The following is a 26,280-nucleotide window of genomic DNA, read 5'->3' on the forward strand; positions in this document are numbered from 1 at the left end:
TACTGGCCATACTGTTCCTGATGCAGGCCAGAATGCCATTGTCTCTCTTAGCCACCTGGGCACACTGCTGGCTCATCTTCAGCCTACTATCTATCAGTACCCCCAGGTCCCTTTCCTCCTGGCTGCTCTCCAGCTGTGGAGATGGTTCTTGTTTTGGCTCGCTTTCTGTATGTACTCTGCAATTTCTATATGTAGCTAGTAGGGTCTTGGCAGCAGGTTATGCTCCACCCTGTGTTTATGTACACCCTGATGCTTTGCAACTGCATTTCAGACTTAGGATTTGTAGCCAATAGGACAAAACCTCACTATTTGCTGGAGGTGCTGCTTGTGACCAGGTGGGTTTGCACTGGAAGGTCGAATTCTTATCTTTGTCTTCTGAAAAATACAGTGAATCTTCCCCAAAGCTCTGTCATGGTAGTAATACAGACAATGATGGTTTTGGAGAGCTTAAGAGTTTAGTAGAGTTTCAGTGCATGTGCAGAGAAGGGTGGCAAAGCTGGTGAGAGGCTGGGGGTGTTTGGCCTGGAGAACAGAAGGCTCAGGGGTGACCTCATTGCTGCCTACAACTACCTGAAGGGAGGCTGTACCCAGGTGGGGGGTGGCCTCTTCTCCCAGGCAATCAGCAACAGAACAAGGGGACACAGTCTCAAGTTGTGCCAGGGCAGGTCTAGGCTGGATGTTAGGAGGAAGTTGTTGGCAGAGAGAGTGACTGGAATGGGCTGCCCAGGTAGGTGGTGGAGTCGCTGTGCCTGGAGGTGTTCAGGAAAAGCCTGGCTGAGGCACTTAGGGCCTTGGTCCAGTTGATTGGACAGGGCTGGTTGCTAGGTTGGGCTGGATGATCTTGGAGGTCTTTTCCAACCTGGTTGATTCTATGATGCTGCATTGGCTTATTGAAATGCCTGCAGGATTCAGTGAGTACAACCAGCCAGCACTCCTAAACTAATGATTTAAAATCTGGGCTTTTTACTCTCAGCAGAAAGGTGTAGGCAGGTTCAAAGCTGAATTCACTGCTGGGACCAGCCATTTAAAGAATCTGGGTGGAAGAGGATAGCAGGAAGTGTTAAAGGTGCTAACACTGCTTGTATCTGTATTTTGGTACTGATTTTCTCTATTTTTTCCCACCCCCCCTAAAAAAGGACACCCTATATGCATACCCCTGTGGTTCTGACCACACTCCCAGCCCCATGGCCAGCCGGGTGCCCTTGGAAGCAGCCCCACTCCTGGAGAAAAAAGAGGCTCGTCTGACAGCCGTGGCAGTGAACGTGGAAGATGGCCACACCATTGCTTTTCTGGGAGACAGCAGAGGGAGGCTGCACAAGGTATGATCTGCCTGCAACAGGAAGCCAAGAGCATAAAACCAATTAGATGTGCTCACAGGGAAGGGGCTTAAAGGGAATTTTTCCTTGTCCTCTTTAGAAGGATCCTGACTTCACAAGATCCTAACTATGAGATGGGTGTCTTCTCACACTGCACTGGCTGCTGAGAATGCAGGTGCACTGAGCAGTGGTCATGTTTGCCTTTGGCTACATCTGCGCTCAGCCAGCATCAGGGCTGGGGCATCCTATGTGGCTTCCACAGGCCTTGCTAGGCACATGCTTCATGTGGCTGAAGTCACTCCCCTCAGATTTCAGTGGGAGGTGGAAATTCTCACAGCAATGATTCCAACTTGTTCCTCATGTAGCACAGATGACTACTGCTGTGATGCTTTGCCTGCACACAACTGTGGCTCTCTTGCAGGTGTACTTAGGAGCAATGGGAGATGCACATATATATGCTTCTTTACCTATCCAGTTAAACAGTGCAGTGAGTGGAGACTTGCTGTTCGACCAGTCACAGGAGCACCTCTTTGTCATGACCCAGTCAATGGTAAGAGTGAGAAAATTCCTTCCACAAAAACACTGAAAGCATTTGAGGTCCAAACAAATTATTAATGGGAGTGAGAGAAACAGAGGAAGTGTGGAGAGCTAACCTGTGCTGGGCAGCAGCTGCCTGCTGCTCTGGTTTACAGAGACTGGGGACTGGGCTCTTCCAAAATCTCATGGAAACGTGGAGGAAGCCTAGCCCATGGCCTGCTTGAATGTGCATTTCCCTAAGTCAGTCAGGCGATGGAGGAATGTGAGCAGCAGGCTCATGAAAGCCTGCTCTATTGACACGAAGACAAGGGACTGCAAATTCCTGCTTTCCTCTGTGGTGAGCAGGAACTGTTTGGACAACAGTTTTGTGTCTCCATCTGAGCAGAAGAATGCGAGGCTTCTGAGGACACAAGTAATGTGACCTGTCTTGGTTTTGCAGAAGATGAAAAAGGGAAGAGGGAGATTTTGTGTGATTAAAATTGCGGCGCTTGTCCCGTTTTTAATCAGTTCCGAGATAGCAGAGATGGGCCCTGTCTGGGTGTGTAATAGTAGTCTTGTAGATGAAATTGGGCTGTCTAAAGAATGATGACAGCACCTCTCCCTCTTCTGCATCCTCTAATTCTGTTTGTGCCCACTGGCAGTTGGAGGAGAGGCATTGCAATGCCTCAGGCTCTTGTCTGCGGAGTAGGAAAGCTATGGTTGCTTTGTTTGAGAGGATTTGTGCCACACCACTTCTGTCAGCTCCTTGAGCTGGATGGGAAAGGGTCCTCCTAGCAACAGAAAAAGCAGCCCTGGATTCCCTTGCAAGGAAAGAGCAAATCAAAGCATAAAAGTGTACTGCAAAACCCCTGCTTGCTTTCACTCTCCCCATGCACTTTGAGACGCTGAGAAATTTAATAATACTTCAAAGGCTTCAGTTGAAATCTGAGGGGAAGAAGATTAGGGAAATCCAAGATATATATCCTTAACAGTAATTGTTCTGTCATTTTAACAATACAGAGGACATCATTTACTTAGCAGAAGTAGTCAATCAGGGATTAGAAGTTGATATTATAAAGTAATCAGCAGTAGCTGAAGTGTAACAGTGAATTAAAGACAGGGCAAGAGACTGGAATCAGCAAGGACAGCAATTTAAAGTGGTTTGCAAGCAAAACTTAAACCCCAGATGAGAGAAAGTTTTTAGTCCATGTTGATCAAAACTTGGTCTACACTCAGTCAAAATAATACTTCTGCCAGATAGAGCTGGGCAGTGGTGCAGATGCATTCAGAAGCCTCAGCTGGAGCTGCTGTCTCCAACTTAAATCACCTTTAAGTCAAGAGAGATAGTCTCTCATGGTAGTGTCCAGCCAGAAAAGCGAAAGAGTGAGTGGTGTTCAATCTGCTGTTCTTTGATCTGTTTTGTTAAAATGCAATTTTATCACTAAATAAAGTCTCCTTGCAAAAAAAATGTCACAGGTAACCAATTAACAGCAGTACACTTTGTTTGCTTCAGTGCCTGGTGTTTAGATGCCCTTCACCAATATGTGAAGTGGCTGCTCAGATGGGCTCTGGAAACTGGATCTGTTTATTTTTATGCAGTGCTGGAGATGAAGAAGCTGCTTCAGCAGGCGTGCAGGTGATGGGACTGGTGAGTTAGGCAGAAGCAGCCATGGAGCTGGAGCTCTTTTATGTGCTGTTTTCACTAGTTTCTTTCTCCAACAGGTGGTAAAGGTTCCCATAATGGAATGTTCCCTGTACGTGGACTGTGAATCCTGTCTGGCAGTGAAAGATCCTTACTGTGGTTGGTGTGTCCTTCAGGGACGGTAAGATAGATCCCTGTTCACCTGCAAGGATTTTGGAGGGGAAGTGCTTAGGGATTGTCTTCACTTGCTCATCCCTGGAGGTGTTTAAAAGGCGGCTGGGTGAGGATGTAGTGCCAGGGTTTAGTTCACTAGGAGGTGCTAGGTTGGACTCGATCTCAAAGGTCTTTGCCACTCTGGTTAACTCTGTGATTCTTTGTGTCTGTGTATTTCTCAGTGTCTGGGTTTAGTTTATTTAAAGTTTCTTTATGGAATATTTTCTCTAACTTACCATTCCTCTGCCTGCCTCCCTAAAACACTGCCAGCAGTCACAGCTGTACACTAGGATAAGTTTCCATTGCTTTCTGGGTCTTGTGTCACCACTTGCAGTGCTCCTATCCAGTGGATTTCAGCCTGGTTTTAGTCTGCAGCTCAAACTGCCTCGTTTCAAATGCAGAGAAACAAACTTCTCTCCTGCTGTTCTTTTATTTAGCATTCTTTTTCACTTCTCCCCTACTGATGTTGCTTAATGAGACATGGTTTATTCCAGTGTCTCTCTACTTGCTACCTCACTCCCTGTAGAATGCCAAAGGAACTAGTTTATGACCTTTGAAACCGCAAAACTGCCTGCCCATCTATATTTTGGCAGCAGTTCATCCTGTTATTGAAAGTGTGGGAGGCTGGGGTGTGTATCAGCTTCCCCAGTATGCTAGCAAGGATATAGGCAGCCACTGACAGCTTGGAAGCTGAATGTGTCCTGCTGGGGCTGCACAGATCTCTCAGAAGGCTTCTTCCTATTTCCCTGCAGGTGCAGCCGCCGCTCTGAGTGCTTGCGGTCCAGACTGAGTGAGCAGTGGCTCTGGAGCTTTAACTCTACACAGCAGTGTCTGTCTGTCCAGTCACTAACTCCGGCCAACATCAGCAGAGAAGAAAAGAGAAATGTGAGTGGTGATGAAGCTCCAGCATGTGGAAAGTCTCCTGCAGACCCTGGGGAAGTGCAAATCTTCCTGTTGCTTTCAGGAGGGTGCTGAATCACCGAGCCTTCAAGCACATATCTGCTTCACACAAGGGACTTAACAGCTTGGCTGTCTCAAGAGATAATTTCACTGTCTTTTCCCCTAAAACTAAATGTCCTTGCCTGCTAAGAGTTTATTGGGTATTGTGGAGCGTTTTATGGCTGCTTGGATGGGGTCCCTCCTTAATATCTACAAGGTGATCATGCCTGTGGTTTCACAATGTTTCTGACACTTGCTGTTAGGGAAGAACTGAAAGGATTTCCCCAGAATTACAGCCTCAGTCTGGCATCTGAGAGATGGTAGAAAAACTAAGAAGGTGCTGCAGTGTTTTCAAGTCTGACATTGTGTCAGGAGGTGGCAAGAACCTGCCTTTCCCTAAATACTTGGGCAAAGGGGGAAGCTGCCAATTGCTTGGTGGGTACCAAGTTCAGTTGGAGAATGTCAAGTGGTGACCAGTAGAACAGTCAATCCTAGGAGGCACTACAGGACAGTGGATATTTATGTAGCCAACTGATTTATGGGGCTCTTACTTTGAAGAAATAGAACCAGAAAATGAGATGAAATAAAGAAGAATGTGTTGGAGGGCAACGTATTTACTGGATGTTATTGAATTGGTAGATATTCCTGGCTATCTCAGACTTACCTTCTCTGCGTGAGGAAGAATTTTACTCATGTTACTTTGAAGATTATGAGAGCCCAGCAGTTCTGACAGAGTCAGGGATCATGTGTCCTTCTCCAGATCCAAGCCAAGCACCAGCTTTGCCAACAGGAGCAGGTCAGTGAAATGCTTTAAACGGAGCACGATAACATTGTTGGGAGAAAGTACTTTGTAGGTCCATCAGATTGTCAGGATAACAATCACCAATCTGTGTAGTCTGTCAGCAGGTGTTCATTTCGTTCTGTCATAATATCTTGTTGCTTTCTACTTGTGTGTCACACACATCCTCTGCTATTTTGGGCTATTGCCAAATTCCAGTGCCAAATTCTGGTCATTGGAAAGGAGATCTTTGCTGAAGGGTTGTATGCAAAGCTGAGTACGATCTGAAATGCGTTCTGGAGTGGTGAATGGTTTGGCAGCTTTGTCATAAACCTGTAGAGAGAACTCTCTTCAATAGGTCTTTATTATTTAAATAACCAAGATGCAAACCTCAACATTCACGCAGTAGTGGGAGAAGGAAGTGCATGTATGGAAAGTCAAGAAGAGAGCCAGAGTCCTTAAGTGAGAAGTCAATCTGCAGTGCAGCATAACCTCAGAAAAGAGTCAGGCTTCTATTATGGAGAGCAGTAACTGGCTGAGGATTGCTAACTGGCCACACTAAAGAACCTGCAAGGTCTCAGTTTGTGGTCTTTGCACTGGATTTTACCCAGCTTGTCAGTGTGAGCTCAGACAAACTGATCTCCTCAAAGAGCAGATGCCAGTTGGGAAGCATTTCATCCACATGGCTAAACAGACTTTCTGTGCAAGTGTGCAGCTGGCTAATGTCTGAAGCAATCTCCATTGACATAACATGACAGCAGAACACAGCTAATGTCCTCATTCTATGTCCCACTCCTTCATTTACTGTATTCTTTTCAATGTTCTTGTATCTGCCTTTCACATTGTATTACTCTGCAGCAAACCAACTAGGTTCTCCATTCAAGGTGGTCAGACACATGCCTCTGCAGGTGGAATGGGCAGGATTGGCTTCCCACAGAATCAAAGAAACATTCCAGGTGGAAAAGCCCCTCAGGATCACCAAGTCCAACCCATATCCCTGCTCTACAATGTGCACCCTAAACCGTATCCCCAAGCACCACATCCAAATGGCTCTTAAACACATCCAGGGTTGGTGAGTCAACCACCTCCCTGGGCAGCACATTCCAATGTCTGACCACTCTTGCTGGGAATCTTTTTTTCCTAATGTCCAGTCTAAACCTCCCCAGTTGCAGCTTGAGGCCATTCTCTCTTGTTTTGTGGCTACCTGTGAGAAGAGACCAGCAGCAGCCCTTCCACAACATCCTTTCAGGTAGCTGTAGACAGTTGTGAGGTCTCCCTACAGCCCTTTTCCAAACTAACCATCCCCAGCTCCTTCAGTTGCTCCTCGTAAGATTTATTCTCCAGGTCCTTCCTCAGCTTCCTTGCCCTCTGCACTGGCTCCAGCACCTCCACATCCCTCTTGTAATGAAGTGACCAGAACTGAGCACAACACTCGATGTATGGCCTCACCAGAGCAGAGTACAAAGGAACAATCACCTCCCTGCTCCTGCTGGACACAGCATTTCTTATCCCAGCCAGGATGCCATTGGCTTTCTTTGCCACTTGGGCACAATGCTGGCTCATATTGAGTTGCTTGTCAGTTATAACTCTCAGGTCCCTTTTAGTGGTTTAGCTCTGCAAATGTGGGCCTGATGTAAGCACTGTTGTGAAAAATCAGTGTAGCTAAAGCAAGGGTCTAGTCAAAATTTCCTGGGTGTTGTATATTCATATTGACCTCTTTCTAAGTCAGTCTTGCTTTTGCTTCAAGATTCCATGGATGCTTTGCCTATGTTACTTTCATGTAGCACCCCTGAGTTGCTTCTGTTTTCTAGCCTAAGCTTGCTCGTGGATGGTTTGTGTCCTTTTGATCCATTTGTGTCGTCCTTTTGCTTCCACAGCTCTTCTCCCACTCAGTGAGCTATGCCCAGGTGCTCTCAGAAGAGAGTTTACTCCTGTTAACTGTGTCAGCTTTTTATGTGCTCTTCTGCTGCTCAAACTCCCTCTCCCCCTGGCTGCTATTGCTGACCCTTCTTTGCATGGCATTTGTGCTCTGCTAAGATGAATTTGAAGCCAGTAAACAAGGACCATACTCTGTTTTCTGCATGAGTTCTGACCTGAGCCTTAGAAAGCATTGATTTCTTATTCCTACTGATAACACTTTGCACAGCTCACTGAAATACTTGCAATTTTTTCAGCTTTGTTTTAAGGTAAAGCTCATCTGTCACTTCTAAGCCATTTTGCTCCAAGCTGATAGCAGAAACTCTTGCTGTCCATTTGCAGGTGCTTAACCTCATCTTCTCTACTGTTGAAGAGCATTATTGGTAGTCACTGCCTTTTTGGAGAAAGGAATATTTAGAAGTATGGTATCATAACCCTGAAATCCCAGGAGGAGTTAGCTCTTCCAGCATGGCCAAATGCAATCACCTGTATGACAGTGATGGGAGCTGACAGCACTGCAGTGACTCCTGCCTCCAGCTGCATGTGACACTCTTATTTTTCTCCTAATTGTGAGCTTTCATCAGCAGCTGTTTTACTGGCATATTGATTCACCTGTTCACTATCAGGAACCCAGTTTAGATCTTCAAGTTCTGTTGTGACTAGAGCTTGATAGCAGGAGGAGGTCTGAGTTCTGTGAGTGGAACGATGGACAAGCTTTTTCTTACGTGTGTAGCAAACTGTCTCACACAAATGGCAGCTCCTGGAGAGATCAGCAGAGCATGCAACACATTCCCATTATTTGGAGAAGTAACACCCAGCTCTAGGGTTTGGGAGGATACTTGTCTGGAATGAGATTAATGAACAGTTTAAATATTGCCTTATGCAAAATATCCCCTTCAGGCTCATGCTATTGGCTGCAGTAAGTTTTGAGCCTATCTGCAGCTATTTGGTGTATCAGAAAACAGTGGTGGTCTCTTCCAAAGAGAATTGGGCTAGCATGAGGCCTGTAGCTGATTTGGCCTGGATTTAAAGCAGATAAGCCTTCACAGTCTCAGAGTATCATCAGGGTTGGAAGAGACCTCACAGATCATCAAGTCCAACCCTTTACCACAGAGCTCAAGGCTAGACCATGGCACCAAGTGCCATGTCCAACCTTGCCTTGAACTGCCCCAGGGACGGCGACTCCACCACCTCCCCGGGCAGCCCATTCCAGTGTCCATTGACTCTCTCAGTTATTGCAAGTGAGATTAGAAGTCTTATAAACCTCTTCACTGACAGACTTCTTAGTCTGGATGTAGAACAAAGATGAAGGTGAAGGCAGTATGTGAAGGACATGGCAGTTCTCAGGGTTTGGTCTTCCCTTAGATGGCAATGGAAGACAATAAGCTTTGTGCCTGGACTCTTCCTCTAACCCAGAGATGTCAGTGGAATTATAGCAGATGAAAATAGAGGGAACTTCAGGCTGGCCTCTCTTCCCACAGGCTGGCAAGAGCTGTCAGGAGCTACTCCTGACCAACTTGTCCAACCTGTTCTTGGTATCTGTGGGATAATCCAGGGATGGAAATGCTGGAAGCGTGGCTGGCAGTCTGTCTCCATGGTTCACAGTGGCCTTCCTGAAGGGTGTTGTGTGTCTCAGCAGTATGGCAGAATGGCAGTGGCTCCATTTCTGAGAAACTTTTCTTTTCATTTTCAGATCATGTCACCATAAAGCTCGTAGTGCGTTTCCATGACATCTTCATTGCTTCTGTGGACTTCTCTTTCTATGACTGTGCTGCAGTGGCCCTGCTATGGAAATCGGCACCGTGAGCACCTGCTTTTTCTTATCTGTAGTTGTAGAGAGGGTGTCTGTCCCTTCCTGGCTTATCTGAGCAGCTGCTTTTCCATCGCTGTTTCAGGTGTCAGAAGTGTGTGAGCAGTCTCTGGGGATGTAACTGGTGCATCCAGCAGCACCTCTGCACTCACAAGGCAGCCTGTGAGGAAGGAACCATTATCTACAACGAAAGGGTGCGTCTCCTACTCAGTCCTAGTCCTGTGTGCTGCAGCCTCAGCAAGCTGCAGTGAGTCAGATCTCTTATCAGGCAAAGCAGCAGCTCTGTGTCACACCAAGCAAGGAAATGAGCTGTTGGAGCAAAGCCTCCCCTTGGAGGCTCTGCATCCATGGTGCTACAAGGCCTTGCTAGGTTTCTGGGGCAGTGTTATCAGATGAAGCACATCCCCCTTCTCCTGGAGTTATCCAGCCTGTGTTTTCAAAGCAAAAGGGCAAGAGCAAGCTGGCAGGGAGGCTGGGAGTGGGGAGGTGGAACAGATACCCAGTTTCTGGCTGCCACAGTAGCTTTGCAGTTTGAAGGGGAATGAAGGCAGGCACACCTCCCTCTGAGTGGAGACATCTGTGGGAAGAGGGAACATTGCTGAACCTTCCGCACTGTGAGCGTGTCCCAGTCCAAGACAAGATGGCATGAGGTGTAACTGTCATTGAAATCCAGAGGGTGAGGCAGCCTCTTGCAGACACTGCTGTGGGAAGTGATAAGGGCTGTTTCCCTGCTCTGGTTTTATTCCATTTCATTTCTTTCTTTATTCTCACTCTACCGTGTTTGTTTCCCTTCAGGCCCAGATCCCAACCTCAAGTGTATTTCCTTCTTCAGCAGCTCCCCTCACCAAGTCCTCTACCACAGCCCCAACCATGGCCACAAAACCCATCACTTCTGCTGTGCATGTGGGACCAAGCACTGTGCCTCCCACAGAGCCCAACCACATCACACCCTCCACAGCTTCGGATGCGATGACTGAGCCTGCAGAAACCCTCAGTTATACCTACTTGACTCTCTCCACTGAAGCTGCCTCTCTCCAGGCTGTCACAGAATCCCCATTGCCACCACCAGCAGACAAGCCTGCTGTCACTGTGCCAGAGACAACTTCTACTACATCTGTTCTCACCAGCCCAACCAAAACCGTGGGGCACGCAGTCTTGCCCACTGAAGGAGCAGCCACCACGCAGGAGCCGCAGCACACCGATCCACCCACCACACTAGCTGGGAGCCCTCTGCTTACCTCTGCAGCTGCAGTAACACCTTCCCCTCATGTCACTAGTTTCAAGTGGCCTCCAAGTTCTTTTCCGACCACAGAGGCACCGACATCAGCCATCTCATCTCCCCAAACCCCCAGCCAGGTGCCAGAGGGCCCTGCCATCTCTGATGCTTCTCCCAGATTGCTGGGAACTGAACTACCTGTTTCAGAGCTCCCATCATCAGCTCCTCCAGGCTGGCTGCTGGAGGAAGGCACAGAGCTCCAGGACACAGAGGACTGGATGGATGTGCTGCAGGCTGAGAATGACACCTCTCCCTTCTCTGCTTCTACCCTTCTCTCGGGTGATGGCGATTCTTCTGAGAGGGATGTCCCTGACTTGCCCAGGATCCTCCACCCTGACCTTGACTATCAGTATGATGCACCTGAATTTTGGGAGGAGGTAAGATGCTGGGCTTGGAAATTCATTCTAAGGCTGTAAGGCTTAGAAATTTTCATAGAGATTGCTGTATGTGGTTGTGCCCTCTGAAAGTGCAGAAGCCAACCAGTGTAATGTGTGGAATGAGAAGTGTCAGCTTGAGGAAAGAAAGCATATATGAGGTTCTCAGGTCTCCTGGAAGTGCTGCTGATGTGAATGTGGCAGCTGTTGTGATGTCTGGCGTGTTCACAGCTTTCTGCTGTGCAGTGCTTTCTTGTCATCTCATGGCAAAGAAGCACAGCCATGTCTTTGTTCAGGCAGGGCTTATTTCTTTGGTGGCATCTTAGGCTTTGATTCCCTGTATCAGAGCCATGGAGGTTTCCTGAATACTTGTGTTTGTTTTCAGAATGAAATGCTTAGCTGGGGTCCGGATGCATGTCCCTGTGTGCAGGGAATCCAGGGATCTTCGCTGTTTCCAGTCAACGTGGCAAGGAAGATAACCCTGCTGGGAAAGAACTTCCACCTCTATCAGGTAGTCAGCTCAGTGCCATCAGCACTGATAAACCATAGCAATGCAGGGGACTATTTGGGCACCCTGGCCACCAGAGCGCTAAAAATACATGTAAGACACAATCGTGGCTCTGCTTAGGGCTCTCCAGTTAGCAGAAACACCCAGAGGAATGACCTGCTTCTGTGACAAAAGAATTGCATAGCTACATTTACTGGTGGGTAGGCAGTCACCCAGAGGAAAGAGAGTACATGTGTGCACCAACCTGTTGGAGAAGATCTGGAGGCATTTGAGTTAAGCTGCACCTGTGCTACACTGTAAATGGTAGCTCTTGGAATGACTTCCTGATGAAGCTCTGCTGATTGTTTGTGTCTCCATAAGATAAAGACATATAATCTGTTCCCTTTCCTTTCTGGCATGCCCAGGTTCATGTGGCCATTCCTGTCATACCTGAAACTTCTGCAATGGGGAAAACCACCCTTGAAAGCTATGTTTTCTGGGTGTGCCTCTGATAAAAGTTCTCTTTGCTTCTCAAAACAGAAGGCTGATTTAGAAACCTTTTACAAACAGCTGTCTGGGAACATGCAGCCCACAGACTGATGATTACCTGATGTCAAAGATGATACACTGCACTGCTTAGAGGAGCAGAGCTGGCTACAGATGCATATCCGTCTTGTTTTACAGGAAGCATCTAAGCAATTCAGTGGAAGATTTACTGGAGAGAGAGAAGAAAAATACATTTAGTGATTTTTGAGGTGCACTGCCCTAATGCACGTACTCCACTCTTCATTTCCAAGCCAGTGTTTCACAAACACATGCCTCACTTCACAGTCCCACGGGTTTTGCTGTTGTTCCTCCTCCTGTGCTGAGACCTCTCTGCACTGTGACACATGTGTGCTCCTTCCTAGGTGTTTTGTCTTGACTTATCTTTCTTACATGGAGGCAGTGACAGCATAGGGAGCAAAGAGCCTCTGAATATAGCTTAGAGCTGGCATAGGAGAGGGAGCGAGGAGCACACTGCTCACACAGAAAACAGCTTGCTGGAAGGTCCTGGGTCTGAGAGACAGGAGTATGCTGTCTTCTGGTGGGAAGCAGAGAAGTGGTGCCATCTGTATCTTGTTTATAGGACCATCAGTGGGACTATGAGTGTGTCCTGAATTTGGAGGGGAGGACGGTGGTGATGGATGCTTATGTAGAAGGAGAAGAAACAAACCAGTCCCTCTGTTACATCACCTGCCAGATGAGCCAGGTGAGTGCTTGGAATGTGTTGCTGTTTTAAAGTTCACACTGCTGCTGGTTTAGCTCAGCAAAAGAGCAGGCTGCAAGGCAAGCTCTGGGCAAAAGAAGGTATTTTCACAGAATCACAGAATGGTTTAGGTTCCAACTCCCCTGCCATGGGACACATCCCACTAGAACAGGTCGCTCAAGGCTTCATACAACCTGGCCTTGAACACCTCCAGGGAGGGAGCAGCCACAACCTCCCTGGGCAACCTGTGCCAGTGTCTCACCACCCTCACTGCAAAGAACCCTTTCCTAACATCTAGTTTGAATTTCCCCTCTGTCAGTTTAAACCCATTACTCCTTATCCTGTCATTACAAGACCTTGTCAATAGTCTCTCCCCAGCCTTCCTCAGACTCTGGAAGGCCACTATAAGGTCTCCTTGAAGCCTTCTCTTCTCCAGGCTCCAGAGCCCCAACTATTGTAGCTGTCCTCATAGCAGAGCTGCTGCAGCCCTCTAAGCATCCTGGTGGCCTCCTCTGGACTGGCTCCAACAGTTCCATGTCCTCCTTGTGTTGGGGGCTCCAGATCTGCACACAGGACTCCAGGTGGGGTCTGAGGAGAACAAAGCAAAGGGGCAGAATCCCCTCCCTTGCCCTGCTGCCCACACTGCTCTTGCTGCAGCCCAGCACAGGGTTGCTGTCTGGGCTGCACTCACACTGCAGGCTTATGTTGAGCTTTTCATCACCCCAGACCCCCAGGTCCTTTTCCTTAGGGCTGCTCTCAGCCATTCCTCACCCAGCCTGGAGTTGTGCTTGGGATTGCACCGACCCAGGTGCAGGACCTTACACTTGGCCTTATTGAATTTCATGAGGTTGGACTGGACACAGCTCTCCAGCAAAATACTTTTTGCAAAAGTATTTGTAGGCTACTTAGCACTGTGAGTCCTTCATCTGTGATGCAGCACTGAAATGATCTTCAGTCCAGAGAAGGATTGAACAGTCTGAGGCACACAGCCTGTTGATGCATTTGCCGTAGTATGGGGAGATGCCATCACCGAATTGCCACTGGTAACCTGCCAGGATAGTGCCACTTCTGCTTTAGCTTGACGTGCTGTTGTTCATGATTCTCTGGACTGTGACTTCATCTGTGATGTTGGCTCTTTAATGAAAAGAAAAAAAGCTATTAATACCAGTTTTGTTCTAGGTGGTGGAAGCTAGCCTGTGGATTGTTGAATTAACAGGCAAAATTAAAGCAGCCATGTACACTTCTGGATGATGTCTGGTTTTTACTTAGGGCAAGGTTTGCCAGCAGAGGTGATGTTTGTACTTAACAACTCATATAGCTAAGGGAGAGGAGCAACATAGGTTGCAGTGCACAGAAGCCCTGAAAACCATTTGTAATCCTACATCCTGAGCTCTACTGAAATGACAGCGCTGACAGATTGAACAGTTTCCTGAGCAGGTGGCTTGTAGATAGGAATTAGCTGTTTAGGAGGGTAGTTAGGAAGTTAGACAAGCATTGCTGTGAGTACATATTTGTTTTCAGTGTTTACTCTAGTGAACCAATGCCTGCTGCACTTTCTTGAGTGGAAGTGTGACTCTGTGAACCAGTGAGAACAGTGCTGTGCTGCTATTGCCTCAGCTAATGCTGCTCATATGCACCCACAGGAAGCTCTGTGCATAGGCTGCATGTGGTGGTGCACGATGCAGGGTGGATGCTAATGCTTTTTGCCTATTCATCTGGCTTGTTTGTGCCTCTGAGTCCTTTGTCTTGATGGTCTTTGTCTTTGCAGTACAGCTACACAGCACCTCAACTCGAATTTAACGCTGTGGTGTTCGTGCAGCGGCGACGACACCTTCGAGTGGACAGTGCTGCAGATCTTCACGGTAGGAGTGCAACACCTCCCTGGCAAAAAGACAGCAGATGAGGTGAAAAAGAATTGAGAAATCTTCAGATGAGGCTTTTTGCATCCATGGTAGTCTTATCATAGAATATATCTGGTTGGAAGAGACCTCAAAGATCATCCGGTCCATCCCTCGACCAAGCACTAAACTATGTCCCTAAGTGCCAGGTCCACACTCTGAGGAAAATACACAGCCTCATTTCTGATGCTTGTCACAGTGGGGAGGGAGGAAAGGAGGGATTCTGTGCAAGGTGCCAAGTTGCTGGATTGTTCTGCATCCCAGGGAACGCTTGCAGATGCCTCTGAATTTTTTCCTCTTTGCAGTGACTTTTTACAACTGCTCAGTGGGACACACTGATTGTAGCCGCTGCCAAACAGCTGACTCCAAGTACAACTGTGTTTGGTGTGGAGGAGACAACCCCAGCTGTATCTTCAGGGGATCCTGCAAGGAAGAGATAGAAGACCTGTGTCCAGCACCTCTCATTCACTCTGTGAGTAACTTGCTCACTAGTGTACTGCACCCGAGGCAAGAAAAGCTTCATTCTCCAGTCGAAATCAGAGTGCAAATAGTCCAGCTCAGGAATACATTGGTCATCTGAAGAGCAAGTTAACCTCATTCTCCTGTGATCCCTCAGTGTAGCAAGGATGTTAAGACTTCTGTACTGTGCTTTCACTTTCCTGATAGAAATGTGTCTTTTCCCAATGTCCTCTATCTCCTGTGAGCTAAAACCATCATGCCAAAAGGAGCAAAATCATAGTGTCCATAGATTGGATCCTCTGCCTGTCCCAAGCCAGACCCTAGAACAAATCAGCCCAGCTGAGTCTGAGCCACAGGAGGGCAAAACCTTGTGACATTAACACAGCAGGGATGGGAAAGGCATGATAGTTTACTGGAATGAATTCTTTTTGTCTGTTTATTTCAAATGTTTCTTGCTAACTGCCACATGAGTGTCTGTAGCCATGTGTCCCTTTTGCTGTCAGCTTGTTCTCTCTCCAGTGGCACTCGACATCCATGTGCTGCATCTTGTCTTAGTTTACCTCGGATGCTGCTCAGGGACAGAGCTTTGACATTTGTGCAGCATGCAATTCGTTGTTGTACTGATGCTGAGGGGGAATGCTGCTTGCTGCTTCAGTACTAGTAATGTGTATTGGCTTGTGCATTCTCACTCTTCAGCATAAATGCCCTGTGGGTGGTCAGCATGTTGATGAGAAGACAAAACAGAGCAGTCACTTGCCTTACAGGTCTATAGTGGATTATCATCTCTGGGGAGACTGCTGGCAACAGTGAGTGGTGGGAAAGAAGGCTCCAACTGTCATGGTCTTTATGGCCTTTCCTCTGACAGTGCAACATAATACTAGTGCAAGCCAGTAAAAGGAATTCATAGCAGTGACCTGACCAATGGGGCAGCTGAAGGGCCCTGTGCTATAGATCAGTTGCCCCACTGCAGAGCTCTGAGATGCTGTGACATTTACACATGCGCGGATGTCTTTGCAGGTGTACCCCCTGTCTGGACCAGTGGAAGGTGGCACTAGAATCACCATCACTGGCTCAAACCTCGGGCAGAAACATCAAGACATTGCAGAAACTGTCACTGTTGCAGGAATCCCCTGTGCCGTAGATGCTCAAGAGTATGAGATCTCTAGCAGGTAGAGTATCTGTGAAACCTCCTCCCAGAGGCAGGCACTGGCTTTGCCTTGGGCTGCTGACACTAGCCTGAGATGTCCTTGCTATGCTGCAGCAGATGTTGAGCCTTGCCCGTTCCTCAAGGAGTGCCCTTCAGTAAAGGCACTGTGATTAGTTACTCAGGCAGTGGCCTTAGGGAGCTCCTGTTGCGTACAAGGTGATGGCCAAAGAGTGCTGCTGTACAGCAGCCACACTGCCAGCCACAGAGCAGCTGGACCAGGGAGTCACGAGCTCAGAACCATGCAGTTCTGCCACTGTCTCTCCCAAGCACAGGGTGATTTCAGTGAAGTGAAGGAGATGATTTATGCAAGCATCACTGCTATGTAAATACTCTGACCATATTAACTCAGGGTGAGGATGGAGATGCAGCCCAATTTTTTGCCTCTGCTTGAGCAGGCGCACCCCTGAACCATTGTTCTTCAATTACCAGCCAGAGTTCTGCCTCCCAAGAATAAATCTAATGAAAGGACCCTCTCCACCAGGAACAGACCATAGAGTCCTGGTGAGCCCTGTGCCACTCTTCTGTTGGCTAGGAGTGCCTGTTAGGTCACACGATGCTGGTAAAAGTAGTGGCAAGGAGGAGGAGCAACAGAAAGAGCTGTCCTGCTCAGTCTAATGTCAGTGACAGAGAACTGGGTAACTGGTGTATCTGGCTAAGCAGAGCCAAGGACAAGCCAGTGTAGTCAGTTATTGAACAAAGTGACTGGGGAGTAGTCAGGAAGCAAGGAGAAAGGAATATTTGTGTAGTTGGCCTGTAACAAGGCAGGTAGGTGGGAGCCTTGGACAAGGGAGGGAGAAGAGCCAATCAGCCAGCAGAAGAGGAGAGCAATTGTGAGTAAACTCTCATCAGAGCTATCACAAACTCATTTTTGCATTCCATGGTAGCAGTAGTTGCATCACCCTTCCCTCTGGGAGCCAGGTAAGAATCTGCTGGGAAATGGCCTGCTGTGTTGAGCAGTGTTGTCCTGTCTGTGCACCCTGTTTGTCTGGATCCATCTGCTTTCTGTTTTCATCCTAAAATTGGAGCATAATCTTCCTGGGGTTAGCACTGCCTTCATTCTGTGTTTGTAAATCACCTGGCATCACAGGGTCCTGGCTTGAGACTGCACTGCCTAAGTTAAAACTCATGAGCTTTTTTCAGTTGAGGAAATGTAACTGTGAACCTGGAACCCAGTCCTGAGCAAGAACCCAGACAAAATTCATCTGCTGTGTGGGATGGCTAGGAAGTCTTCTGCAGAGTGGTTTTTCAGTTAGCAAATCAGGGCTGTAACATGGGATTCCTTCCTCTCTGTTCTAAGTTCAACTGAACTTCTTGCTTTGCCAGCGTCTCCCATACCCAGTTATGGCTGGAAAAAGGGCTGAGAAGAGTAAGTGGTGCAAATCAGGGGAACTGGTTGGTGCCAGAGGCCACTGACTGAAGATCAGTGCCAGCTGAACCTACAGCCTTGAGTTTTCTTCTGCATCAGACACAGAGTAAATGTGTGGATTGCCCACTGGTAGCCTGGGGTTGCTCATGACATGACTGATTTGATCAGCTCTGGACAACAGCAGAGGTCTTTGGACTCCTTGTGTATCTGTGATGCCATAGACTTCATCCTGTCAGTTCCAGATAAAAAATGATCTTGGGTAGGGTGGGCCTGTTTGGGACTGTCCTCTGCTTCCCTTTTCCTTCTTTTTTCTGCTCTTCCATCTTTTAGAGGTGTTTCTCAGTGTTCAGGTTTATGAGATAAGGCTGAAGGCAGGCAGCCATAGCTGCTTAGATGGCTTTGGGGTGCGATGCAGTGGACACAGCTCCGTGGTGTGACACTGGGTTTGGATTGCCCTGCAGTATCGTGTGCGTCACCGGCGGGAGCTGGACAGAGAGATTTGGGCACATTGTGGTGGAAGTCCCTGGAGGAGGACGTGGAGTCTCTGGACATATTTTCACCTATCAGGTAATAGAACTTTGGCTTCTTTAACAGCTCTTCCTATTCCTCCAATATCTATACTAAAGGGCTGACAGGAATTTACAGGGCTCTACCAGGCACTTGCTGCTGACGTTTCTGTCTGATTTTGTTAGTATTTGTGTTGTATTTTGGGTGGGGTTTTGGGTTGGTTTGGTTTATCTTTTTTCATTCTTTCTTTTTACAAAGGTAACTATTAAAGAGGAAAAAAAATACAGGGTACTGTTCTGATCTGCAGACTTTTATCTTACTAAGACTTCTGACTTTCATTAATTTGCAAGTTCCTGCTTGATCATGCTTTTAGCTTCCAACCTTCACCAGCTACTGGCAGTAGGTTCAGCCTTACTGTATGTTGTGTGGACAAATGTTTCCTATTATTTTTAAACACAGCTCTGGTAACATGAGCCAGCAGTGTGCCCAGGTGGCCAAGAAAGCCAACAGCATCCTGGCCTGTATCAGAAATGGTGTGACCAGCAGGAGTAAGGAGGTGCCCCTGTAGGGATCATGCCCCTGTACTCAGCACTCATGAGGCCACACCTCGAGTACTGAGTCCAGTTTTGGTCACCACACTATAGGAGGGACATTGAGGTGCTGGAGCAGGGGCTAACGAGGCTGGGGAGAGGCAACTGGGGTTGTTGAGTCTTCAGAAGGGGAGGCTGAGAGGGGACCTTATTGCTCTCTACTACTACCTAAAAGGAGGTTGTAGTGAGGCTGGAGCTGGTCTCTTCTCCCAAATTACTAATGATGGGACAAGAGGAAATGGCCTCAAGGTGCATCAAGGGAGGTTTAGGTTGGATGTTGGGAGGAAGTTCTTTCCTGAGCAGGTGGTCAGGCACTGGAACAGGCTGCCCAGGGAGGTGGTGGAGTCACCATCCCTGGAGGTGTTTAAAAGGAGAGTGGCTGTGGTGCTTGAGGCTATGGTCTGGTGATGAAGGCTGCTGGGATGAAGGTTGGACTGGCTGATCCTGGTGGTCCTTCCCAACCATAGCAATTCACAGTGCTTAGATGTTGTGCTGAGGGATTTGGTTTAGTCAAGGACTTGTCAGTGTGAAACTAATGATTGGACTCAATGAGCTTGAAGGGCTTTTCCAACCTAAGACATTCTGTATGTATTTTAAACCCATCAACTGTGAAATAATGTTTAAGTAGGTTTTAGATACTTTTTAACCTTGCTTTGCAACTTCTAAGTTAGGTGCCTAGCTACGTGTCTCCCTCTCCCTTGGAAAGGGAAAGATGCCTGAACAGTTTTAGGCTATTCCATTTTTGGCTGCATAAAACCAACCAATATAACAGATTTTGCTTGGTGCTCTGCTCTTGGTTCTGGTTCTACTACCTTCATTTTGAGGCAGGGTGATGAGAAGAGCAAATGATGTTTGAGAAGTACCTTGCTCTTAATTTATCATCAATGACTCAGGCCACTCTGCCTTGTTCCTCTAATTTTTGTAGCAGCTTCTCAAGTGGCAGTAAGTTTTTGTGACTGAATAATCTGTCAAGTTTCAGTTCCTCTTTCCAGCTCACCTACAGGTATCTTTAACAGCACAGGTCTCAAGACAAATTCTTAGGGCTCCCTGCTGGTAATCTCATCTGCTAAACAAACAGACAATTTACTTGCCACCTTGTTTTTCCTAACCTGAGTTATTCATCCAGTTACTGACCTGCACAATCCCTTTGAACTGTTAATCCTAGGGTTCATGTGAGAGGCTCAGCTCTGCTGTTTGCAGCATCCATCTGCCTCTTTAATTCTGTGGAGAGGCTAGAGTCTGACTCGTGGTCCATGCTGGTGTGGTTGATTCCTCCTCTGTTTCTTCTGCTGCATAAGGCAGCTGCTGGAGCCTATCTGAGGCCTGCCAGTGACTGGGATCTGTAGCTTCAATTTCAGAGCACTGGAGGTCACTGAACACGTTTTGCTGCTTTCTTGAGGCCCTTGTCACTCACCTCCTTTTTCTTTCTTTCTCCCTTTTTTTCCCCCCTCCCTTTTAGAACCCAGAGTTGAAATCCATTGTTCCAACTCAGGGCCCCAAAGCAGGAGGAACCTGCCTCACCCTTCTGGGCTCAAAGCTGCTGACTGGGCATCCTAGCGAGATCAGCGTCCTGCTTGGAGACCTCCCTTGCCACATGTAAGATCAGAGCCTGCTGATGTCCTACCTGTGCACTGCCCCAAGTCCATTCCCGAGCCTTGCAAGATTCAGTGCTGCCTGGCCCAGCCCTTAGCACAGGCTGTTGGACCTCTGCTCTCCTCTGAGTTCCAGGAGGACACCCCCAGCTTGAGGGCCATGGCAGCAGCCTTTACCTTCTTACACTCCTGGCCACATTGAGTCAGACATGAATGCTGCTGCATGGCTTTTGTTCTGCATATCTCTTGATGGGACTGTGCCCCGTCCTGACACCTCTGCTTTTGCTGGTGGGGAACTGCAGTTGGCTCCTGCAGACTAACACTAAGAGCTGCTTATTCTCTTGTGTGCTGAGACCATATACACCTGAGAGCACTGCTGGTCAGAAAGTGCACATGCCTTGGTAGCATGCTTCCAGTCTCTTCAGTCTGGACAGTGGCTGTAGCAGCTTTTTGTCCATGTGTTGTTCTCTGACAACTGCCTGGTAATTATTGATTGTTTAGATGAGGCATGAGACTTTTGAGTGTTAAATCTAGGAAAATACTGGTTGCAAAGAGCAAGGCACAGTACAAGAAAACCTCTCTCTGCAGTGCCTGTGTTAATCTCTTGTTCTTTCTTCTGCCTTTCCAAGCCTCTCTGAGATGACTGAGGATCAGCTGGCATGCCAGACAAGTCCCAGCAATGTGTCTGCAGAACTCCCAGTCACTATCAAATATGGGGACCAAGAGCGGAGACTGGAAGGATCCCTCTTCAGATATACTCTGGATCCCAACATCACTTTTGCAGAGCCACCTAAAAGCTTCCTCAGGTAGAAAGACTGAGGGCACCTTCCTCAGGCTGTGTGCTGTGGCAGGTACTACAATGCCAATGGCAGCTGCTGGCTGAGTTGCCCTTTAGAATAAAGCCAAGGGTGGAAGCATGGGCAAGGCAGAGCTAATGCACAATAGATGGGTGAGATCAGCTACTTTTCTCTTTCAGTGGAGGAAGAGTGCTCAGAGTTCATGGCTACAATCTGGATGTGGTACAGAAGCCGAAGATCCGAGTCACAGTTTCTCCGTCTGAACGCCGGCGCCGAGGGCTGGGACGGTGGCGCAGAATCATCCCAGACTCTGAGTGCCCTGAGGATGCCCTGTGCAGCATCCAGCAGGTAGCACAGCAAAGTGCTCAGTGGAACTGAGGGAGCATAAAGATTGAAATATTACCCTAAAGAGGTGGACTTTCTGTCCCAAGGGCTTCTCCCATTACTTGCTGTTATCTGCTTGGACCATACCAATGGTCTCTGCCAAGTGGAAGTGTTTTCTGCCAGACTAAGAGGTTAAGCACTTTGACAGACATTTCCATGAGCTGGGTCTGCCTCTGCTTAGAGATGTGCAGGACTTGTGCTGTGAGACAGAAACAACAGTGTGGAGATAAAGAAATCTGCAGTTAAGCCAGAGAGTTTGTGTGTCTGAGCATGTCTGTGCATAGTTCAGTCCATCTACCAATCCTCTGAGCTTACTTTCCACCTGGGATACAGTGAAATCACCAGTTCCACCAATGTTTTCTGCTCTCCTGTTGCCACTGTGCTGACATGAGTCACTACAAAGATGTTGCTGTGATCACTAAGGTCACAGAGCATGCAGCAGAACTTGCAGAGGTAGGGGATGTTTGACAGCCAAAGCACAAGAAGGATTTGCATTATTAGTACAAATGATGGAGGACTTCCTGGGCATAAGCTGCCCATAGTGTTCCTGCCCATGGCAGGGAGGTTGGAACTAGATGACCCTTGAGGTCCCTTCCAGCCCTGACAGTTCTATGGTAAGCTGGGAAAATATGCATCAGTGATAGCTGACTTTACTTGTGTCCTTAGGAAGGCATTTGTGGCTGGGGGTGAGCAATACACATTGCCTCCAATACTTTCAGCAAATGGATAAATCCTATGTAAGTGGACAAAGGAACACTTCTTTCACAGAAGCATTCAGGCTGGGAAATCAGCCTTGTGTTGAAGGTCTTCAGTCTCATTCTGTCAGAGCAGGGAGAGCTAAAGCTGGTTGCTCTCCAGAATCTGCTGCCAGGGAATGTCAGAGCTGATTCCCACTGCTGAGACTTAGGTACTTGCAACAAAAACAATGCTATGAAAACTTCCTTTAGAGCAACGTGGGGAATTCCTCAGATCTCAGATTTTTCTTTTCCCTCTATAATTGAGCAGAGTTACCCTGGCATTGCTCCAGGTGGGAGGAATGCAGACTGGCCCCAGACTGCTCAGGCTTGGGAAGTCTTGCAGAGCTGCTGGAGAAGCATTAATGTTTCACTACTGACTCTTGTTTTGCTTTTCACATTTAGTTTGAAGAACCCTGTCTTGTTAACTCTTCCTACCTGATCCTGTGCAAAACTCCAGCCATTAACCTGCTGCTGCGGAGTGTCCGTATCAAACTGGAATTTATCCTGGATAATCTGAGCTTTGATTTCAACTCATTGCATCCCATGCCCTTCTCTTATGAAGTCAACCCTATCCTAAAACCACTGAATGCTGAAGACCCTGCCAAACCCTATCGACACAAGCCAGGAAGTGTCATCTCTGTGGAGGTAACACACAAAGCTTGCTGGAGATAATGTTCCTCAAGCAAAGATGTTTTTAGCCTGAGCGTTTCAAATCGGTGTCAAGCAGCATCCTAGGTTTTAAAGCACTGCACAGGCCTACACAACCTGTCACAGCACATCTGCTTTGGCCTGTGAGAAATGGTACCTAAGAGGGAAAAAAGTGCATCAGAAAAGCCTTCTTGAGCCCACAAATTGTTGTTGAGGGCTTCATAGGGCTTGTGGACACCTCTGTACTTTAATCTTAATAAACTATTTGTGCATTAGATGCTAGTACTAAATGAGCTCCACATCCTATTCTCAGCTGCTGCTTTTTTTTTTAATTACTGGGATTTTATTTTTTTTTTGGTAAATTATTCAGATTCCTCTAGAAGTAACTTAGGAGTAAAAGAATCCTGCAAATAGCAAAAGCTGGAATTAGGTGGAGGTAGGAAAACCTCTCGTTAAAGAAGATGCAGAGTGGCTAATGGGATCTTTTTTCCCCTGTACATGTGAGAATAAAAAGGTCTCAGGTATTTCTTTAGTACTGGAAGGTGTTTTCCAGTCAAGTACTCATTAGAAAAGCGAATAGCTGCAGCTGGTGATGGACTTGCTCCACTTGCTCTCTTTCACATATAAGTAAAAACTGTGAGGACATCCTATTCTAGAGATGTCTAGACTGCTGCCACTGCTATTGAGTGCTGCTTACAGAAGTAGGGCAGATTGAGAAGACTGAAAGAAGAGCTATCAAGATGTAAGCTTTCAAAGAGTAAGGAGATTGATCTACCAACCTCTTGGGATACCTTGACAGAGCTCTGGCCCAAAGTGTAAAAACACTGCTGCAGGATTCATCTTAGTGTGGTGGATTAGGAACCTTCCCCACACATACACTACTGAAATTTACCAGGCAAGCTCAAAGGGCTTGAAGTAAGATGAAGCTAAATTTACAGGCATATGTACACAATAATAGTTACAAGTAGTTACAACTATATACAAATCAGCACTAATACAGAAATCCAGACTCCCTTCCAGACAGAGAAAACTGCCCAGAATGGGCTCAAAGCTACCCTCTCTTTCTCTCTCTACTTTCCCAGGCAGGCAAACAAAACATCCAGCAAACCTTACCCAAAGTTCTGTTAGCCAAGATTAGTGGAGAGATACTAAGAGCAGAACAAAGAGGAAGCAAATAGATCCAGTGACACAGACCAGAGTGGGACAAACTGTTGACATTTTGGTGCTTTATCCCTCTCAGCAAACCAATGAATTCTATAGACTTCATTATTTTCTTTTCACAGACAATGATCTAATTTCTGTCATTAATATGTTCCAGTGAGCCTCAAACCAGCACACTTAGCATTAAAACATAATCCTGTTCAGTATCTTTATTGATGATCTGAAGCAGGGGATTGAGTCCAGCATCAGTAAGTTTACAGATGACACCGAGCTAGGAGCAGGTGTGGATCTGTTGGAGGGTAGGAGAGCTCTGCAGAGGGACCTTGCTAGGCTGGATGAGTGGGCAGAGGCCAATGGGATGAGATTCAACAAGGCCAAGTGCAGAGTTCTACACTTTGGCTGCAACAACCCTAAGCAGCACTACAGGCTGAGGACAGAGTGGCTGGAGAGCAGCCAGGAAGAAAGGGACCTGGGGGTGCTGGTAGATAGTAACTGAACATGAGCCAGCAGTGTGTCCAGGTGGCCAAGAGAGCCAATGGCATCCTGGCCTGGATCAGGAACAATGTGGCCTGCAGGACAAGGGAGGTTATTCAGCACTGGTCAGGCCACACCTTGAGTGCTGTGTCCAGTTCTGGGCCCCTCAATTCAAGAGAGATGTTGAGGTGCTGGAACGTGTCCAGAGAAGGGCAACAAAGCTGGTGAGGGGCCTGGAACACAAAGCCTATGAGGAGAGGCTGAGGGAGCTGGGGTTGTTTAGCCTGGAGAAGAGAAGGCTCAGGGGTGACCTCATTGCTGTCTACAACTACATGAAGGGAGGATGCAGTCAGGTGGGGGTTGGTCTCTTCTCCCAGGCAACCAGCAAGAGAACAAGGAGACACAGTCTCAAGTTGTGCCAGGGGAGGTCTAGGCTGGATGATAGGAGGAAGTTGTTGGCAGAGAGAGTGATTGGCATTGGAATGGGCTGCCCAGAGAGGTGGTAGAGTCTCTGCCCCTGGAGGTGTTCAGGAAAAGCCTGGCTGAGTCACTTAGTGCCATGGTCTGGTTGATTGGCTAGGACTGGGTGCTAGGTTGAAGTGGATGATCTTGGAGGTCTCTTCCAACCTGGCTGATTCTATGGTTCTATGACAAACATGTTCAACTGACATCAGGCAGCCTGCTTTGATTTTTGTTTGAATTAATAAAACAAAAAAGCCTCAATCCCTAAAATGAAAGCAGATTTGTGTAAGCAGATGAGAATAGTATAGTTGTGCTACACCACTGAAAGGCATTGACTGACTCACTGGAGTGCTTTGGTTAACTCATGTGAGAGTGCCTTTTTACACGCACACAGAGTGAAGAGCTGAGCTGCTTTGTGCTGTGGCTGAAGAGCCTTAAGAGTTCAGGCTGTTTATGACTGTACTTAACACAGCATGGTACAGGTCCTAAAGCTATAATCAAAACCCTATGCAAGTGAGGTTTTTTTTTAGCTTACACGATGAGTTTCTGCAGCCAGTTCAGATGCTAAGCTCTGTCAGAGAAGAAGAAAGGCTGTTTTCATCCTACAGTGTTGATCTCTTCCTCCTCCTCCTCTTCCTCTGCAGCCTTGGAAATGCAGAGTTGTTTTTCCCCTGATTTGATGTGGTGTTCTATGTCTGTTCCAGGGGGAAAATTTAGACCTGGCTATTTCCAAGGATGAAGTTATGGCTATGATTGGGGAAGGAATCTGTGTGGTGAAGACACTAACAAGGAATCATCTCTACTGTGAGCCTCCCTCCGAGCAGCCTGCTCCGCGGCACCGCACCAAGCGGGAGGGTACAGACTTGCTCCCAGAGTTCACGGTAGGGAATCAGCAGTACCACAAGGAATCCTTGAAGCACAAGCAAGAAGTGGTGGAGGGAGTGGGATGGGAAGTGGAGGAAATGTAGAAACCCTGGTGGAGGCTGTGGAGGTAGTAGGGGTGGCAAGGTGCTCTTGTTCTCTGCTCTCACATGCCAAGCAATGCCTGGAAACAGACATTATAGCTGGGAGCTCTGCTGTGGGACATCTTTGCTAGGGAGCTGTGTTCCACCTGTACCCATTCTGGAGAACCACAGAATCACAGAAATATTCCATTTGGAAAAGCCCCTCAGGATCACCAAGTCCAACCCATATCCCTACTCCACAAGGTGCACTCTAAACCATGTCCCCAAACACCACATCCAAACGACCCTTAAATACATCCAGGGCTGGTAACTCAGCCACCTCCCTGCATAGCCCATTCCAATGCCTGACCACTCTTGCTGGGAAAAGGTTTTTCTTAATGTCCAGTCTAAACCTCCCCACTTGCAGCTTGAGGCTCATTCCCTCTTGTTCTAACACTGTTTACCTGTGAGAAGAGATCAATGCCAACCTTTCCACAGTGTCTTTTCAGGTAGTTGTAGACAGCTGTGAGGTCTCCTCTC

General features: G+C 47.5%; 1 protein-coding gene across 3 annotated transcripts in view; it reads left to right on the top strand.

Moving 5' to 3' along the window:
• The window catches only part of PLXNB1 (plexin B1), a 97,867-nt gene that overhangs the window by 54,356 nt on the left and 17,231 nt on the right, over positions 1–26,280 (top strand). For all 3 annotated transcript variants that reach the window (XM_064156845.1, XM_064156846.1, XM_064156847.1), the window contains 19 exons: positions 1,137–1,319; positions 1,738–1,866; positions 3,555–3,655; positions 4,440–4,572; positions 5,266–5,422; positions 9,015–9,123; positions 9,217–9,325; positions 9,927–10,784; positions 11,167–11,292; positions 12,395–12,517; positions 14,283–14,376; positions 14,718–14,884; positions 15,889–16,040; positions 17,906–18,011; positions 20,001–20,137; positions 20,763–20,939; positions 21,110–21,278; positions 22,454–22,696; positions 25,501–25,677. In XM_064156845.1, coding sequence (XP_064012915.1) covers positions 1,137–1,319; positions 1,738–1,866; positions 3,555–3,655; positions 4,440–4,572; positions 5,266–5,422; positions 9,015–9,123; positions 9,217–9,325; positions 9,927–10,784; positions 11,167–11,292; positions 12,395–12,517; positions 14,283–14,376; positions 14,718–14,884; positions 15,889–16,040; positions 17,906–18,011; positions 20,001–20,137; positions 20,763–20,939; positions 21,110–21,278; positions 22,454–22,696; positions 25,501–25,677 — 3,450 coding nt within the window. The remainder of the gene's footprint in view (positions 1–1,136; positions 1,320–1,737; positions 1,867–3,554; positions 3,656–4,439; positions 4,573–5,265; positions 5,423–9,014; positions 9,124–9,216; positions 9,326–9,926; positions 10,785–11,166; positions 11,293–12,394; positions 12,518–14,282; positions 14,377–14,717; positions 14,885–15,888; positions 16,041–17,905; positions 18,012–20,000; positions 20,138–20,762; positions 20,940–21,109; positions 21,279–22,453; positions 22,697–25,500; positions 25,678–26,280) is intronic.

This window comes from Pogoniulus pusillus, chromosome 16 (assembly GCF_015220805.1).
Source record: "Pogoniulus pusillus isolate bPogPus1 chromosome 16, bPogPus1.pri, whole genome shotgun sequence".
Classification (NCBI taxonomy): domain Eukaryota; kingdom Metazoa; phylum Chordata; class Aves; order Piciformes; family Lybiidae; genus Pogoniulus; species Pogoniulus pusillus.